Source organism: Humulus lupulus, chromosome 8 (genome assembly GCF_963169125.1).
Source record: "Humulus lupulus chromosome 8, drHumLupu1.1, whole genome shotgun sequence".
Classification (NCBI taxonomy): domain Eukaryota; kingdom Viridiplantae; phylum Streptophyta; class Magnoliopsida; order Rosales; family Cannabaceae; genus Humulus; species Humulus lupulus.
In genome coordinates this window covers 8,891,603-8,905,560 of record NC_084800.1, presented here as the reverse complement: position 1 = coordinate 8,905,560, position 13,958 = coordinate 8,891,603, and the positions used below count along the sequence as shown (strand labels likewise).

Below are 13,958 nucleotides of genomic sequence, written 5' to 3'. Positions count from 1 at the left end.
AAAAAATGAAGAAGAAGCAGCCAAATAATGGTACAATTATTTAGTGATGTGTCTTGCACCGTAAAGGCAACGCCATGGCCACGTGGGATTTCATCATTGATTAATAATACCAAACTTAGACTTCAAAACTCTGGGACTTAAGACATGTATGAATAATATAGGGTATATGATTATGATTCATTCATGAATAAGATCTTATGGAAAGCTTATCCCAACTTAATCAAACAAAATATCTATATTTATATTTTATAACCCAATCTTGATTTTAATTTGCCCAACTAGACAGGACAAGACCAGAATTAAAACACCATTCAATAAAAAATCAAAGGAGTCTTAAATTAGAACCTGAAACCTTTGTGATATCAAATTTGTTTATTTCAACAAAAACGGGAGTCGAGACGACTGGACCACCATGGGGTGGAGGGAGCCAATGGGTCACCTTTACCTACCTTACCGGTGGTCATAGTTGGAAGTTGGACATAACCGAAAAGCAGCTAAGAAAATCATTTAAAATAACAGACCTTTTTCTTTTTAAATTAATTAATTAAAACCAAATACCATAATAGATTCATGATATGACGCTTTGAAAGTATCATCATCCACCACCACAATTTGCACAACACTAGTCAAGCATTCCCATCTTATTCATTCTTAAAGTGCTTCACAATTCAAACAAGATAATATTAACACTTATTAAAAAATAATAATAAATAAAAACTCAGTTTTCTTTCTTATTCTTCTCTTTTTCCTCCAACCCCACCAACTCTCTTACAGAAAAGTTTCTCACTTAATTTTGTCTTTTTAGTGTTCTGTACAGCTTTTTTTCTTTTTTTTTTGCTTGATCAGTTGCTAGCCAACTTTAATCATCCCTTGCCTTGATGATAGCAAACAAACTATTCCATTTCTAGTTTAGGAGCTTAGTTTTCATATATATATATATATATGTGTGTATTTTCACCTAATCAATTTTGGTGGTTTCACTGAACTGTCCCCTCACTAATGTTTTGTGGGCATCATTGAACGGTTTGGTCCTTAAAGGTGAGCCATTTTCAGCTTCTGGGTCTTGTTATGGTTCTAGTTTACTTCACCTCCATTGTTCTAATTCTCTCTCAGATGATTGAATGTGAGCTGTCTCAAAGATTTTGAGAACTGTTCTCTAGCTTCTTTTGGTTTGAAAATGGGGGTGAAGATGATTCTTCTACTGATGGAAATATGTTTCACAGCCAATGCTTTGCATTTTCGTGGATCTGAAGGTAATCTGTTTTGTTTACTGTGTTTTAAATGAGTATGTGTACTGCAATTTAAACTGGGTATGATCCTTTATAACTTAACTGATCACGTGTTAATTATGAACTTTAAATTTAGGACTAAATTTAAGGATCTGGGTTCTTTAAAGCAAATGTTTATGATCTGTACATAGAAAAATTGTTGTAGTTGATATCTATTATATGAGCAAGATTGGAATTGCTTGTTCATGTTTTCAGTCCAAATTCATGGCAGTTTATATCAGTATTAGCATTGAATTGCATGATAGTCATTTGTGATTTTATTGATTTTTTTTTATTGTTTGTACTATAGATATACCATCTTTGAGAAGAGGGCTTCTAGAGCCACCACTGATCCACTCTATCAGTCCGAGCCAGCCATTTTCTAAAGTACCAGGTGAGTTGGTGAACTCTTTCGTTTAATATTAATAGCTGACTGAAATTCTGTAATTAAGCCGAGCTTATCTTCCAATAATACCATAATCACGTTCTAATAAGACTTGCATATCTCTTAATGATGCAACAGATCATGCCTCTTCTCCTACATCTTCTCTCAGCTTTGGCCAGAAGCGACATGAAAATCTGGTAGCACCACCTCCAAAGAAAGCATTCCACCACAAATGGTTACCAGCTAAAGGTAATGATGCAGTGAATGTCACGTCTGCTTTTCAAATTTTGGATATTTTTACTGATAATAATCAATTCAAATTTCTAATTTTTTTGTTGTAGCCGCCAATCCAGATGATGCTATAAGGCCTCCAAGTATAGCACTTCCACCCTCTATGTCATCTTCAGGAGTTCCTGCAAAGAAATGGGTTCATGGTCCTGCATATCCTCCTCCAGTTATACATAATAATCCCCATCACAAAAGAAGAAAATTCAACAACTCAGTAACAGAACCAACTCGTCCCACTTACACCAAACAAGGTCAGAACCTCCTGACCACAATGGCCTTAACCATATTATATCAAATATTCAAATTCTTTATTCTTGAAGTTCCAAGAAGCATATTACTTTCTTATGAAAAGGAAAATACTACTGTTAAATGAATAATGACAGGTCCATCTGCATCCCCCTCCAAATCTCCCTTTCCTTCATCAAGGAGCTGGTCTCCTTTAACCGCACCAGGACCTTCAGAGCCACCAAGAAGTTCCTATAGCCACTATAACAGTAGGGGAACCTCACCTTGATTCGCTTTGAACTTTTGGATTACTCTTTTTGTTGTCACTACTGATACGGATGTTGATTATGTTGTCTCTGCAAGTGCCCATTTCCTCACCTACGATATCTCCATTGGGTTCAACCCTTAAGAAGATTAAGGCTCCACCACCATCACCTCTTCTAGCATTACCACCTCCACCTCCTAATTCAGGTATCCCATACATTATCCAATTCTCCTTCCTTCACATATATAAATGAACATTTGGAGCATTTCTAATGGTACTTTCACATGTGTTTACTTCTATTTGTAGATTGTTCGTCTGTGACATGCACAGAGCCATTGACATATACCCCAACTGGATCGCCTTGTGGTTGTGTTTTGCCTATTCAAGTTAAACTCCGCTTAGGAATTGCAATATACACATTCTTCTCTTCAGTTTCAGAGCTGGCAGAGGAAATTGCAGCCAGTGTCAACCTTAACCATAGCCAAGTTCGCATAATGGGAGCTGATGCAGCTAGTCAGCAGCTAGTGAAAACTGCAGTCCTTGTTAACTTGGTACCCAAAGGAGTCAAATTTGGTTACACTACTGCATTCGCTATCTACGAGAAATTCTGGCGCAGAAAAGTTTTGATTAATGAATCACGCTTTGGTTCCTATGAAGTATTATATGTTCACTATCCAGGTTTAGAAATTTTATTTCTTTAGCAAGTTTCAACTGAGATTTAATTGAGCTTAATAATAATATGCTTTTAGGCTGATTGAACCAGCCACAGAAATAATTATTTTGCATTGTTTGTATTTTTTAGTTTCATCTTATCATGGTCTTGCCTCTGAACAGGTCTTCCACCCTCTCCTCCTTCAGCACCTTTGAGCATTTCTACCATAGATGATGGGCCATACAGTGGCCATAACAACAATGGAAGGGGAATATTAAAGCCTTTAGGAGTTGATGTGTCGAGGAGAAAACATAATGGTCTAAGCAAAAGCATGATTGCAATAATCGTTATTTCATCTTTCACAGCCTTTGTTGTGTGTTTAGGAGTTGTTTGGCTTTTGTTGTTAAAATTTGGTTATCACATCCATAAGCAGCAAGATGCTCAGCCAGCTTTGACTTCAGCCCTTGAAAAACAAACAGGTACAAGCTTAGGCAATCTAAACTTAAAACACTGCAATTCTCGCTTTTCTTTCACAATGAAGTCAACAGTTACATTAAGTATGTATGTATATATGGGAACTCAACAGGAGCTGCTGTAGGGTCTACGAAGTTAGGAAGCATGAGAGGTTCTGAGTCATTATCTATTAGTTCTGGCACAATGACTTACGCTGGGTCTGCTAAGATTTTCAGTTTGAACGAGATAGAAAGAGCCACTAATAGCTTTGACGCTTCAAGAATACTTGGAGAAGGTGGATTTGGACTTGTTTACAATGGCACTTTGGATGATGGAAGGAGGGTGGCTGTGAAGGTCCTCAAAAGACATAATCATCACGGCGGTCAAGAGTTTCTAGCAGAAGTAGAGATGCTTAGCCGCCTGCACCACAGAAACTTGGTCAAACTTATTGGTATATGCACAGAAGACCAAACTCGTTGCCTGGTTTATGAACTTGTGCCAAATGGAAGTGTTGAATCTCATTTACACGGTAGAAACAGATTCAACAAGTTCAATTTTGTAAAGGGTTTAGATGGTTGGGAAAAAAAAACAAAAAACTTACTATGACCTTATTGTTTTTGCTGTGCTTTCAGGGATTGACAAGGAAAGTGATCCACTTGACTGGGATGCCCGAATGAAGATTGCACTAGGGGCAGCCCGGGGCTTAGCTTATCTACATGAAGACTCCAACCCACGTGTGATTCATCGAGACTTCAAGTCGAGCAATATATTGTTGGAGCATGACTTTACACCTAAGGTCTCAGATTTTGGATTGGCCAGAGCAGCATTAGAGGGTAACAGACATATCTCAACACACGTTATGGGAACGTTTGGGTAAGTAATATGTAAAACCTCTTCTATTTTGTCCTCAAAAACTTACAGATAACTTTGATCACAAGCTTCTTCAACTTATTTTCAACTGGGTTTTTGTTCTCATAATGTTTCTCTATTAACCACTTTAAATTACTGTCTTCCTGTTCCAGTTACTTAGCTCCGGAATATGCAATGACTGGCCATCTTCTGGTGAAAAGCGATGTTTACAGCTATGGTGTAGTCCTTCTGGAGCTCCTAACTGGAAGAAAGCCGGTGGACTTGTCGCAACCTCCAGGCCAGGAAAATCTGGTAGCTTGGGCTCGTCCACTTCTAACCAGCAAAGAAGGCTTAGAAACAATAATAGACCCAGGTATACAAGGTGAAATGGTGTCACTTGATAGTGTGTCCAAGGTGGCCGCAATAGCTTCAATGTGCGTGCAACCAGAAGTGAGTCACCGCCCTTTCATGGGTGAAGTTGTCCAGGCATTGAAGCTAGTTTGTAATGAGTTTGAGGAAGCAAAAGGGTTGAGCTCAAGATGCCATAGCCAAAATGATTTTTTGGCTGATGCAGATAGCAAGGCCAGAAGACTTTCTTATGAGATTCAAGAAGTGTCACAATCACACCGTTCGTTTTTCATGTCTGTTTCGAGTCGTGACATTGATAACAAAGTACCATTGTCAACTTCAGAGTTGTTGAGTGCCTCAGTGGGAGTAGAAGAAAGGGACGAATTCGGGTCTCTTAGGAAGTATTCTAGTAGTTCAGGGCCTCTGAGAATAGGGAGAAGAAAGCAGTTCTGGCAAAGGTTGAAAAGTTTGTCCAGAGGAAGTGCCAGTGAGCATGGTTTCTCATTAAAACTTTGGCCAGGTTCTCGTTGATAGAGCTGCTCCTTTGCTATTTGACATATATAATATGAACAAAGAAAACTCGATGTCTTCTACACTGAGAGTATGAATAGGATTTTCTTGTTTTAAATAAAACTATTTATTTTTGTAATTTAAGACTATATATATATATAGTTGGAGTAGTGTCTGTGTTAAGGATCCATATTTGTAGTTTTTGTTGTCCTTTAATTTCAACCTAATGATAATGGCTTTTTTAGATTGTCAATTTGTTACTGCATAGTACATACAAAGTTTCGCTTAGATTTTTTATTGTAAGTTTTTCGTTTTGATTTGTATGTTTTTGAGAATCTCGTCTTTTTGTCGTTTTGTTGGAAGATACTAAAAACAACTAAACTTGATATTAATAAACTTTTTTTAAAAAAATTCTGGGGTTATTTACAACTAAATTCTAGTTTATTTTATTTTGTCGTTTTCTTCTAATACTCCATGCTATCACCCTCATTCGATGTTGTCGTTTTCCTGTCCTATTTGTCATTTTCTGGATTTTGTAGTTTTTAAGTGTTGACGTGGACGTCATCTTCTAAAATCTTTCTTCATCTTCTCGTCTTTGTTTTTCTTCAGAACAGAGACTGCACTGCTGTTCTATTTTTGTCGTTTTCATGTTTTTGTTATTTTCTCATTATCATTTTTCACTTTCCTAATACTTTGTCGTTTATTTAGGCAACGCAAAAGATAACTCTAATTTTATACTGCCCAATAAAAAGTACATGTCACGACTAAGGGACAAAGATTATATCTCAAATTAAACAAGAATGTTACAATTAGTAGGGCAGTCATAATCAAAGTCAAGACCAACCATCAAAATTTAATGTAATATGTAATAATTATCATATTATATAGTACTATATTGTTAAAATTCAACTCCAAAACATTCACACTAATCCTCAAAATGAAATCAAAACTTCATTTCTTTAATTAACATCATATCAGGCAGCATAAAAGTAGTAGCTAGATATAAATAACAGATCAAAGATTAAGATGGAAAGTTATAGATTCCTAACTAGAAATTAAGAACTTACTTTGATCTCAAATATCAGTTCTCATATTCAAGAATCTTGGAAAAAAAAAAAGTAATAGTAATAATTTTCATCTACCACACACAACACTTAAGCCAGCGCGACAAGATTGGCACTGACCATATATGGAGTCAGACTTAGGAACTACCTAATTACCAGATCGAAGCAAGCTTCACTCCAATTTTTTTACACATTCTTGCTTGCTTAGAAAATGCATTAATAAACAAAATGAATACATTAATCAAACATGCACTTTTTTTTTCTTCCACAAAATCATCTAACACTCCTCACACAAACCCACAACACCTCCTCTTCTACCTACGCACGTAACAAGCCTGTTTATTAACCTCATTATATACCAGCTCTTCTTCCCAGTCTCTCTCTCAAGATCTTCACTCCCATGTACCTGAAAATATATACATTACACAAAAAGTCAAAACCCCATCATCAGAAAACCAATATAGTTGTGTATTTTTCTTAATACATGTGGTGATTCTTATTAATTACCTGCCCATCATCATAACAGTAGCTTGTGGATTAGTCCCTGGAGATTCAGTAAAGATGGAACCATCTATGACGCGAAGCCTGTCAACACCAAGGACTTTGTATTTAGTGTCAACAACCTTGCCCACGTGAGCTCCTCCATGGTAGTGCCAAATGGTGATCACAGTGTCTTTGCAGAACTGCTCCACGGATTTGGTGTCGTTCGTATGCCTAGGTACGAAGTTGACATTAGCCTTGGAACTCATGTTCAGCACCTTCTCCATCGATGGACTGTCATATTGAGTGAAGTTGGCGAAGTGTTCTGACTGAGCAACTTTTACAGCCATGCGTATGCCTTGGACGCAGCGTCGAAGGTCGTGTGGGTGGCCGAAGTAGTTGAAGGTGATATAAGGGTTCTCATCGACGTTGGTGCTCTTGAGGGTGATTTGGCCTGTTGACATGGGGTTGGAAATCTTTTCCAAAATGAATCCTCCTCTGAATGCCTCGAGGGGCAAGTCTTTTTTGTTCTTGATGTATGCTTGAATGGCTTCTGGTGTTCTTTGCTTTGGAGGAATCGTTGATAGCTGGCCAATCTGTATAGTGATCAACAAAGTTCATAATGAGGAGAGTGCGTGATTAATCATGCAAGTAATTCAATTGAAACTCGTTTTGAATTATTTTTACCTCAGCTGACATGATTCCATGGTGGCAATGAATACTATCCTGTGACTGACCAAATCCACTGCTGGCTTCAATGTAGACACCGAACTTGGTTATGCCAACGGTTTGTATCAATGACTGGCGAACAGGTCTTTTACTAGGAAGAAAGATTGAGTTCATGGGGTTATCAGCCATGCCTTTTCCAACAAACACATTATCAAGAACCACTGGAATATTCATCTTCTTGAGATCATTTCTTGGACCAATACCACTCAGCAATAGCATTTGAGGTGTCCCAATGGCTCCACTTGACAATATCACTTCACTTTCCGGACTTTCTGAAAGAAGTGCTTGATGTTGGTTCCCATTTTCATCTTTGAAGATCACTCCCACTACTTTTGGCTTCTTCCCTGAAAAGTTAGTTAATTCAACAGTCGATCTCAGTGATCTTCTCTTCTTCTCATAGTGCTATTATCATTGTTATTATAAGTTCGAATGAGTTATTATATATATACCTGAAGTGGTGTCAAAAACCACTTTTTGGACAGTGGCATGAATCAAGACAGTGAGCTTCTGAGGGTTCCCAGTAGCTAGGAGCTCAGCAGCAGTGTGGCGACGACCGAACCTGTCATAAATGGTTCCACCAACCTTGGTTCCATAGATGTGATCATAGGTGAAACCATTGAAAGGCGAGATACCCACTGATAGAAGACTGTCCGTGAATGCTCTTTGCCAGGGTGCAACAACAGGTTTGTGAACTATTTGCTTCTCAACCCATGGAAACGATTCGTTTACTAGCTTCTCATCCCAACCCATTTTGTTTATGAACCTGTAATTATATTGTATTTAACTTTTATTATAATAATCATTATTATTTTAAAATGAAGATTAATGTGGGACATGAATTCAAGTACATAATATGTCTTTACACATCGTTAACGACCACATAACACAAGTCATGCCAAGTTTTGTGATCTAATAAGCGTAGGATTCATACGAAAAAATAGGAATCATGATAACATCATCCTAAATAAAATTATTTAGACTAGATTAATTTTTTCAATATTTATTTTAATTTCATAAAAAATAGGCTAAAAGCAAAATGTGACCTTAATATAGAAAAAATTATACTCATCTTGCTAAAAGCCATCGCGTAATCTACGTGGAGTTGAAGGATTGGTTGGTAGCCTTTGCAGACTATCAACAAATTCCACAACTTCACGTGGATTATGAGCCGCACATAAAGAGCAACATTGCTCTAGGAGCATTAGTGGTGCACAAGAACATATGATAGTGACATAATACTATTGGTATAATTCACTATATCCACACAATTTAATTTAGTGAAACTTGTTATTATCATATTGGTAATCTTAAATTAACAAATAGCCACACTTAGTGACTCTTAAACTAAACTCTACGTGGCTTGTAGATGTGCACTAGAACAAGAAAAGAATAGGGGCACGGGTGGGCCCACGTGAATAGATGGACACGATTTGTCAATGCAAGTAGGGAGGTGTGATGTTGAAAAGGTTAGGTGAGTTAGGAGTCAATAAATAAATGAGGTTTTGTTGTGAGTATTCTTTTTAATAACATGGGACCACCGCTTTTCTACCATAAGTCAACTTTCCTTACTTAAAAATGTCTTTCTTTATTTTTATATAGATAAATTTTAATATCACTACCTTAATGGAAAACCATATTTAAAAAGGGACCACCACCTATACTATGTAATACTAAAAATCAAATTATTAGACAGAAAAACTAAGAAAATACATAGTTTTTACACTATGAGTAAAAACATTACACGTGACGCTATTTTTTAGTGCACATATCTCTATTCTTTATACTATTGGTGGTGCCTCACGTACCAGTTTTGATGACATATAAATATTAAGTAATAAGTTTTGATTGTTGTTTTAGTTAATTTTACCACATAACAGGAGGCCCAGGAAAGAAGATGATAACAGTCACAATTTTTTCAGTCTATTCAACCATATTATTATGAAAATGTAATTTGAAAAGCCATCCAACAATCTTTTCTATTTGTAGCCACATAATAGTAGTTCTAGTACTTTCTTTGATTGATCAGCTTCTATATATAAGCCTAACTTTATTTACGACCATATTTTATTTTTGTGAGAAGATGGATACCAATGTTGGTTAAACAAACTCATCACATTATTATTTCCATTCTTTATTACGATTACGAAGGTTACGTACATCATTCTTTTTTTAAGTGGGGTATGTATCTTAAAACTTAAATCAAAGTCTATCTATATAAACTTACCCTTCACTTTCTCTAAAATTGGGACATTATAAAAACATACAAAATACTATTTATTATATATTTTGTCAATGCCATTTTATTTTTATTTATCTCTGATGAATATTTTTTTTAAAAATCACTCATCAAGGGTTTATCAGGAAAACCCATATGTCAGTTCCCCATCACTCTTTATAATCTTATCTTTTTATTATATTTTATTTTTATTTATCTCTGATGAATATTTTAAAAAAAAATCACTCATCAAGGGTTTATCAGTAAAACCCATATGCCAGTTCCCCATCACTCTTTATAATCTTATCTTTTTATCATATGAATCTTCCCTCAAAATTCAATCTTGCTTATATCCCAAGAAGTTGTAATCTTTACAAAAGAGATTCCAATCTTGGAAATTTCCCCCTAAACAAGAACTTTACCAACTCATAACTCCAAGGGATTGAGTTCATTTGTCATATCCCAATACTGTAGATTACAAAATCTTCTGTTCATATATATTATGAAATAATTTAACTGCTCACTAAGTTTATGTATGTGTTCATCGAACTAAGATTGTAAAAAAAAACCCATATTCCCTCTCAATCTTTAAGAAGTTTTAATCAATTCTTGGGATTTCTCAGATATATATATATTTATATGAAGAATTTATGGTACTGAATTTTCCTTATCCCAAGACAGAATACTGGTTGGTCCATCCGGTAGTAGAGCATAAAACAAAAGAAAGAAGGCACATTATTACATACCTTGAACTTGCTCTGGTGTAGAAGCCAGCATTGATGCTAGTTCCACCGCCCAAGACTCTAGCCCTGGCGTTAATGACTCCATCGGTGGAAACAAAGGCTTGGGATGCAGAGGAAGGAGAGGTGTCAGCCAAGGCAATGTGAAAGTTTCGTAAAAAAGAGACATTTGCATTGGAGAAAGGAACCCCTCCTCTTTCAAGTACTAATACACTGAAGTTTTGTGATAGAGTGGCTGCCAAGGGACACCCAGTTGTGCCACCTCCCACTATTATGTAGTCAAAACGATTGTCGTTTCCTTTGGATGCAAACGACGAAGATGGGGAAGAGAAAGAGCTTGCTCGTTTGATGAATGGGTATTTGAATTCATAGTAGGATGCTTGTTTTGCTGCAAATAACATGTATATACAAATGAAAATTTGAATGAAAAAAATATTATTTGAATGAAAATTTCAGGGAATGCCCAATGAAAAACTTTGGGTTAGTTAGGTGTTGAAGAAAATAAGAACCCAATGGGATGAGAGGGAGAGTGGAAAAAATATAACTCCATTGTTCTTTAATTAATGCTACTTATGGGATCTCTCCACAATAGTACTAAAACCACAAAAAGGGTAGTCAGTATATACAGATATGCTCTACAAAAAAGATGTATGGTGATGTAAAGGAGAAGAATTACACCTAAGGTTTAGAAACCCAGTTTGTATCAACACTAAAAATGTCCCTTTGTAATTTTTGTTTTAAAAAAAAAGTGTCCTTTTGAAATTTCATTCTTGAAATGTTATTGTTTGAACAGGAAAAATCCAAAGCCAATAAAGCCAAAAAAAAACAAGCAGACATAGCAAAACAAAACTCACACATATATGAATAGATCAAGCAAGGGGAGAAAAAGAAGAGCATAAGATAGAACCTTGAGCCAAGGAGACTAAGATGAATAGCCATATCACCAAAATGCTGAAGAGCTTTGCTTTACCAACAAAAAAAGCCATTGAAGGCAGACAAAGGCCTCAGAAACGAAGTCACAGAAGAAGGCTGCTGCTACTACTGTCTTCAAGCTCTATGTGGCTGCCTCTCGTTGGCCTTGTTTTGTGTGTGTACACTTTCTTATATACTTAATAATTCAACGTTTCTACAAATTATTTCACTAAAAATAAATAAATAATAGACTCTGTTTACCATCAGCCTAGTTTTATATAGTAATTAAAGAAAGAAAGATGTGAAAGAAAAGGACAGAATGATGTTCACAACTGTATCGAACTTCACTGGAACTACAATAGCAAATGACATTAAATGGTGAAATGAATGCCCATGGTCGGAGTTAGGAGTGCGTGACCGTTGGATTAACTCACTTTGATCTGATCGTGTGCACAAACCACAGCTCACTCCCAACCTACACCTTGACCAGACCTAGTGATAAATATTAATATAAGAGACAATTATCATTATTATTAATATTATGTTAATGGCTTTCTTTTTCTTTTTTTTTTTATCAGTGCCTTTCTTTGGTTTCTAGTCAAGAACAAGTTCACAGTATTTCAGTCACCCTTTTAAGCGTAAAAAAGAGTTAATTAAATTTCTTTTAAGGGTTAGTATGAAGGAGAAAGCAAATTAAACTGTCTCTAGTCTCTTATTTTCAGAGATAAATCAAACTTACTTCTTTTGTCCATTAATATGTTACAAAAATTATGACAAAGGACTGGAAAGGAAAATGTAACTATCAGAACCCCACATGCATGACAAAAGTTGTGGTGTGGCATAGTAGCACGGGATGTTTCTTCCTTATTCTCTCATTTTCTCTTTGGAACAGTTCAAAATACTACTCAAGAGATTCACCTTTAAAAGTAGCAATATGATAACATAATCAGTTAAGATTAATATGTGCATGTGTGTGTGGGGGAGGGAAGTAAATTGAGTTGTGAGATGGGAGTGTGTATTTTTTTTTTTATATTTATATTTGGCTATATTTGATATAAATAAAAAAGAGCAGTGCCAGCTTAATTAATTAGTTGTAAAATTTGAGTTGAGTTATCTTCTTCTACATGTGATCTCATTAGATTCTAAAAAAGACAAAGCAGGTTAATGACATGACTGATTACAATATTGATTCATTTTTAAAACCAAAGAAAAAATTAAATAAAGTCACAACCCCACCTCCAGGCTCCAATCTACCAACCCCAATAACCCTTTTTAAGTAGTGAAATTTGCTTAGAACAAAGAAAGTAATGATTCCCACCCAATTTGTTTATCTCTGTTATGGCTCCAGCACCACATGAATGTAATCTTTCAATGTCTGACTTGTACAATATGTACATGAATGTAGTGGGACTATATCTGATCTCTTCTTATTTTGATTTTTCTAACAACAAAATTAATTCAAATTAATAAGTCCATTTAAACTACAGATGAAGGAAAAGAATTAAGTACATCTAAAATATTAATATCTTACTTTCACTGCAAAACCAAACGCATGCTTATTTATCAATGCAAAGACAAAGCAGTGAAGAACACAAGCTGTCAAACATTAATACACTCATGAGGTTTTGGTAGAAACTCCTCATTCCAAGTTGTACAATGCTATTTTTTTATATTTTTTTAAGGCTACATGAGTAATACAATGTTATATGCTTGTATATTCTACATAAAATATTGTCTTATATTTCCCTTTTTCAAACATTAATACACTCATGAGGTTTTGGTAGAAACTCCTCATTCCAAGTTGTACAATGCTATTTTTTTATATTTTTTTAAGGCTACATGAGTAATACAATGTTATATGCATGTAAATTCTACATAAAATATTGTCTTATATTTCCCTTTTTCAAAAAGTTCTCCTATACATTACCAAACAGATATGGTGGTGTATATCCGTATCATAAAGAACATGTCAGATGCACTAGTGAGAGAGATGAATTTAATATGAATATTTTGAGGTAGAAATACAACTGTTTTGACTTTGTTAAAAGGCCAAAGGCTAGCCAAGCCTGAGCATGTTTCTTGGAAATTTTTGTTTTTAAGGTAATAAAAGTTTCGAGTGTATAGAGCACTTTTGGCTGCTGAAAAAAGTTACTCTCCAATTTAATTTCCATTCATGATGTGCAAACCTGTAAAGAAAGTATTTTCAATACAAGAAATGTGATCTGGTCTTGCTTCTCAAACAAATAAAATAATGAGTACGACTTGTAACAATCTGTTCATGTGTCTCAAACTCTCAGATTATTATGAACCAATCTAAACTAATGACCAGATTGTTAAATCTAATGTCACTTTCTTCAATTTAGGATACCCTTTTGCTTCTAGTCCAAACATAACGCTATTGGGACCATTATATACAGTTCAAGGGAGCATATGCATACCCCATTTCAGAATCAATATTTTTTGAAAGAGTGCAAGTATTGTCTTGAATGGTTTTTGTTGCTATTATTATTGTTTTGGGGGCTAAAGAAAGGGAATCCAGTGTGGCACTTTAGGCCCCAATAAGTGGAAATGTGGG

General features: G+C 35.4%; 2 protein-coding genes across 4 annotated transcripts; one reads left to right on the top strand and one right to left on the bottom strand.

Annotated features, from left to right (window-relative positions):
* Positions 1-719: 719 nt before the first annotated feature.
* On the top strand, positions 720-5,496 carry LOC133794470 (receptor-like serine/threonine-protein kinase ALE2). Of its 3 annotated transcripts, XM_062231703.1 has the most exons (12): positions 721-1,038; positions 1,114-1,253; positions 1,579-1,662; positions 1,792-1,902; positions 1,995-2,192; positions 2,325-2,435; positions 2,530-2,637; positions 2,738-3,109; positions 3,266-3,562; positions 3,670-4,065; positions 4,169-4,409; positions 4,559-5,496. In XM_062231703.1, the coding sequence occupies exons 2-12, from the start codon at positions 1,178-1,180 to the stop codon at positions 5,262-5,264; spliced, it is 2,700 nt and encodes an 899-aa protein (XP_062087687.1). In that variant the 5' UTR covers positions 721-1,038; positions 1,114-1,177; the 3' UTR covers positions 5,265-5,496. The 3 variants fall into 3 exon arrangements, with proteins under 3 accessions (XP_062087688.1, XP_062087687.1, XP_062087686.1); XM_062231704.1 differs by having other exon boundaries at positions 720-1,253; positions 2,007-2,192; XM_062231702.1 differs by having other exon boundaries at positions 721-1,253.
* Positions 5,497-6,264: 768 nt separating this feature from the next.
* LOC133794469 (protein HOTHEAD) lies at positions 6,265-11,637 on the bottom strand. The gene is made up of 6 exons (XM_062231701.1): positions 11,379-11,637; positions 10,478-10,859; positions 7,966-8,279; positions 7,475-7,860; positions 6,815-7,383; positions 6,265-6,713 (listed from the first exon to the last, which is right to left on the bottom strand). Exons 1-6 carry the CDS (start codon positions 11,455-11,457, stop codon positions 6,659-6,661), a joined length of 1,785 nt encoding a protein of 594 aa, XP_062087685.1. The 5' UTR covers positions 11,458-11,637; the 3' UTR covers positions 6,265-6,658.
* Positions 11,638-13,958: the final 2,321 nt, after the last annotated feature.

What these genes read in the sequence shown, in the direction of transcription:
- LOC133794470 (XM_062231703.1), top strand. Translation starts at nt 1,178, where the DNA reads ATGGGGGTGAAGATGATTCTTCTACTGATGGAAATATGTTTCACAGCC. An exon ending in CAAATGGTTACCAGCTAAAG is followed by an intron (nt 1,903 to 1,994) that starts GTAATGATGCAG and finishes TTTTTGTTGTAG; the next exon opens with CCGCCAATCCAGATGATGCT. An exon ending in ACCTCCACCTCCTAATTCAG is followed by an intron (nt 2,638 to 2,737) that starts GTATCCCATACA and finishes TTCTATTTGTAG; the next exon opens with ATTGTTCGTCTGTGACATGC.
- LOC133794469 (XM_062231701.1), bottom strand. Translation starts at nt 11,457, where the DNA reads ATGGCTTTTTTTGTTGGTAAAGCAAAGCTCTTCAGCATTTTGGTGATA. An exon ending in TACACCAGAGCAAGTTCAAG is followed by an intron (nt 8,280 to 10,477) that starts GTATGTAATAAT and finishes ATATAATTACAG; the next exon opens with GTTCATAAACAAAATGGGTT. An exon ending in ACTGTTATGATGATGGGCAG is followed by an intron (nt 6,714 to 6,814) that starts GTAATTAATAAG and finishes ATATATTTTCAG; the next exon opens with GTACATGGGAGTGAAGATCT.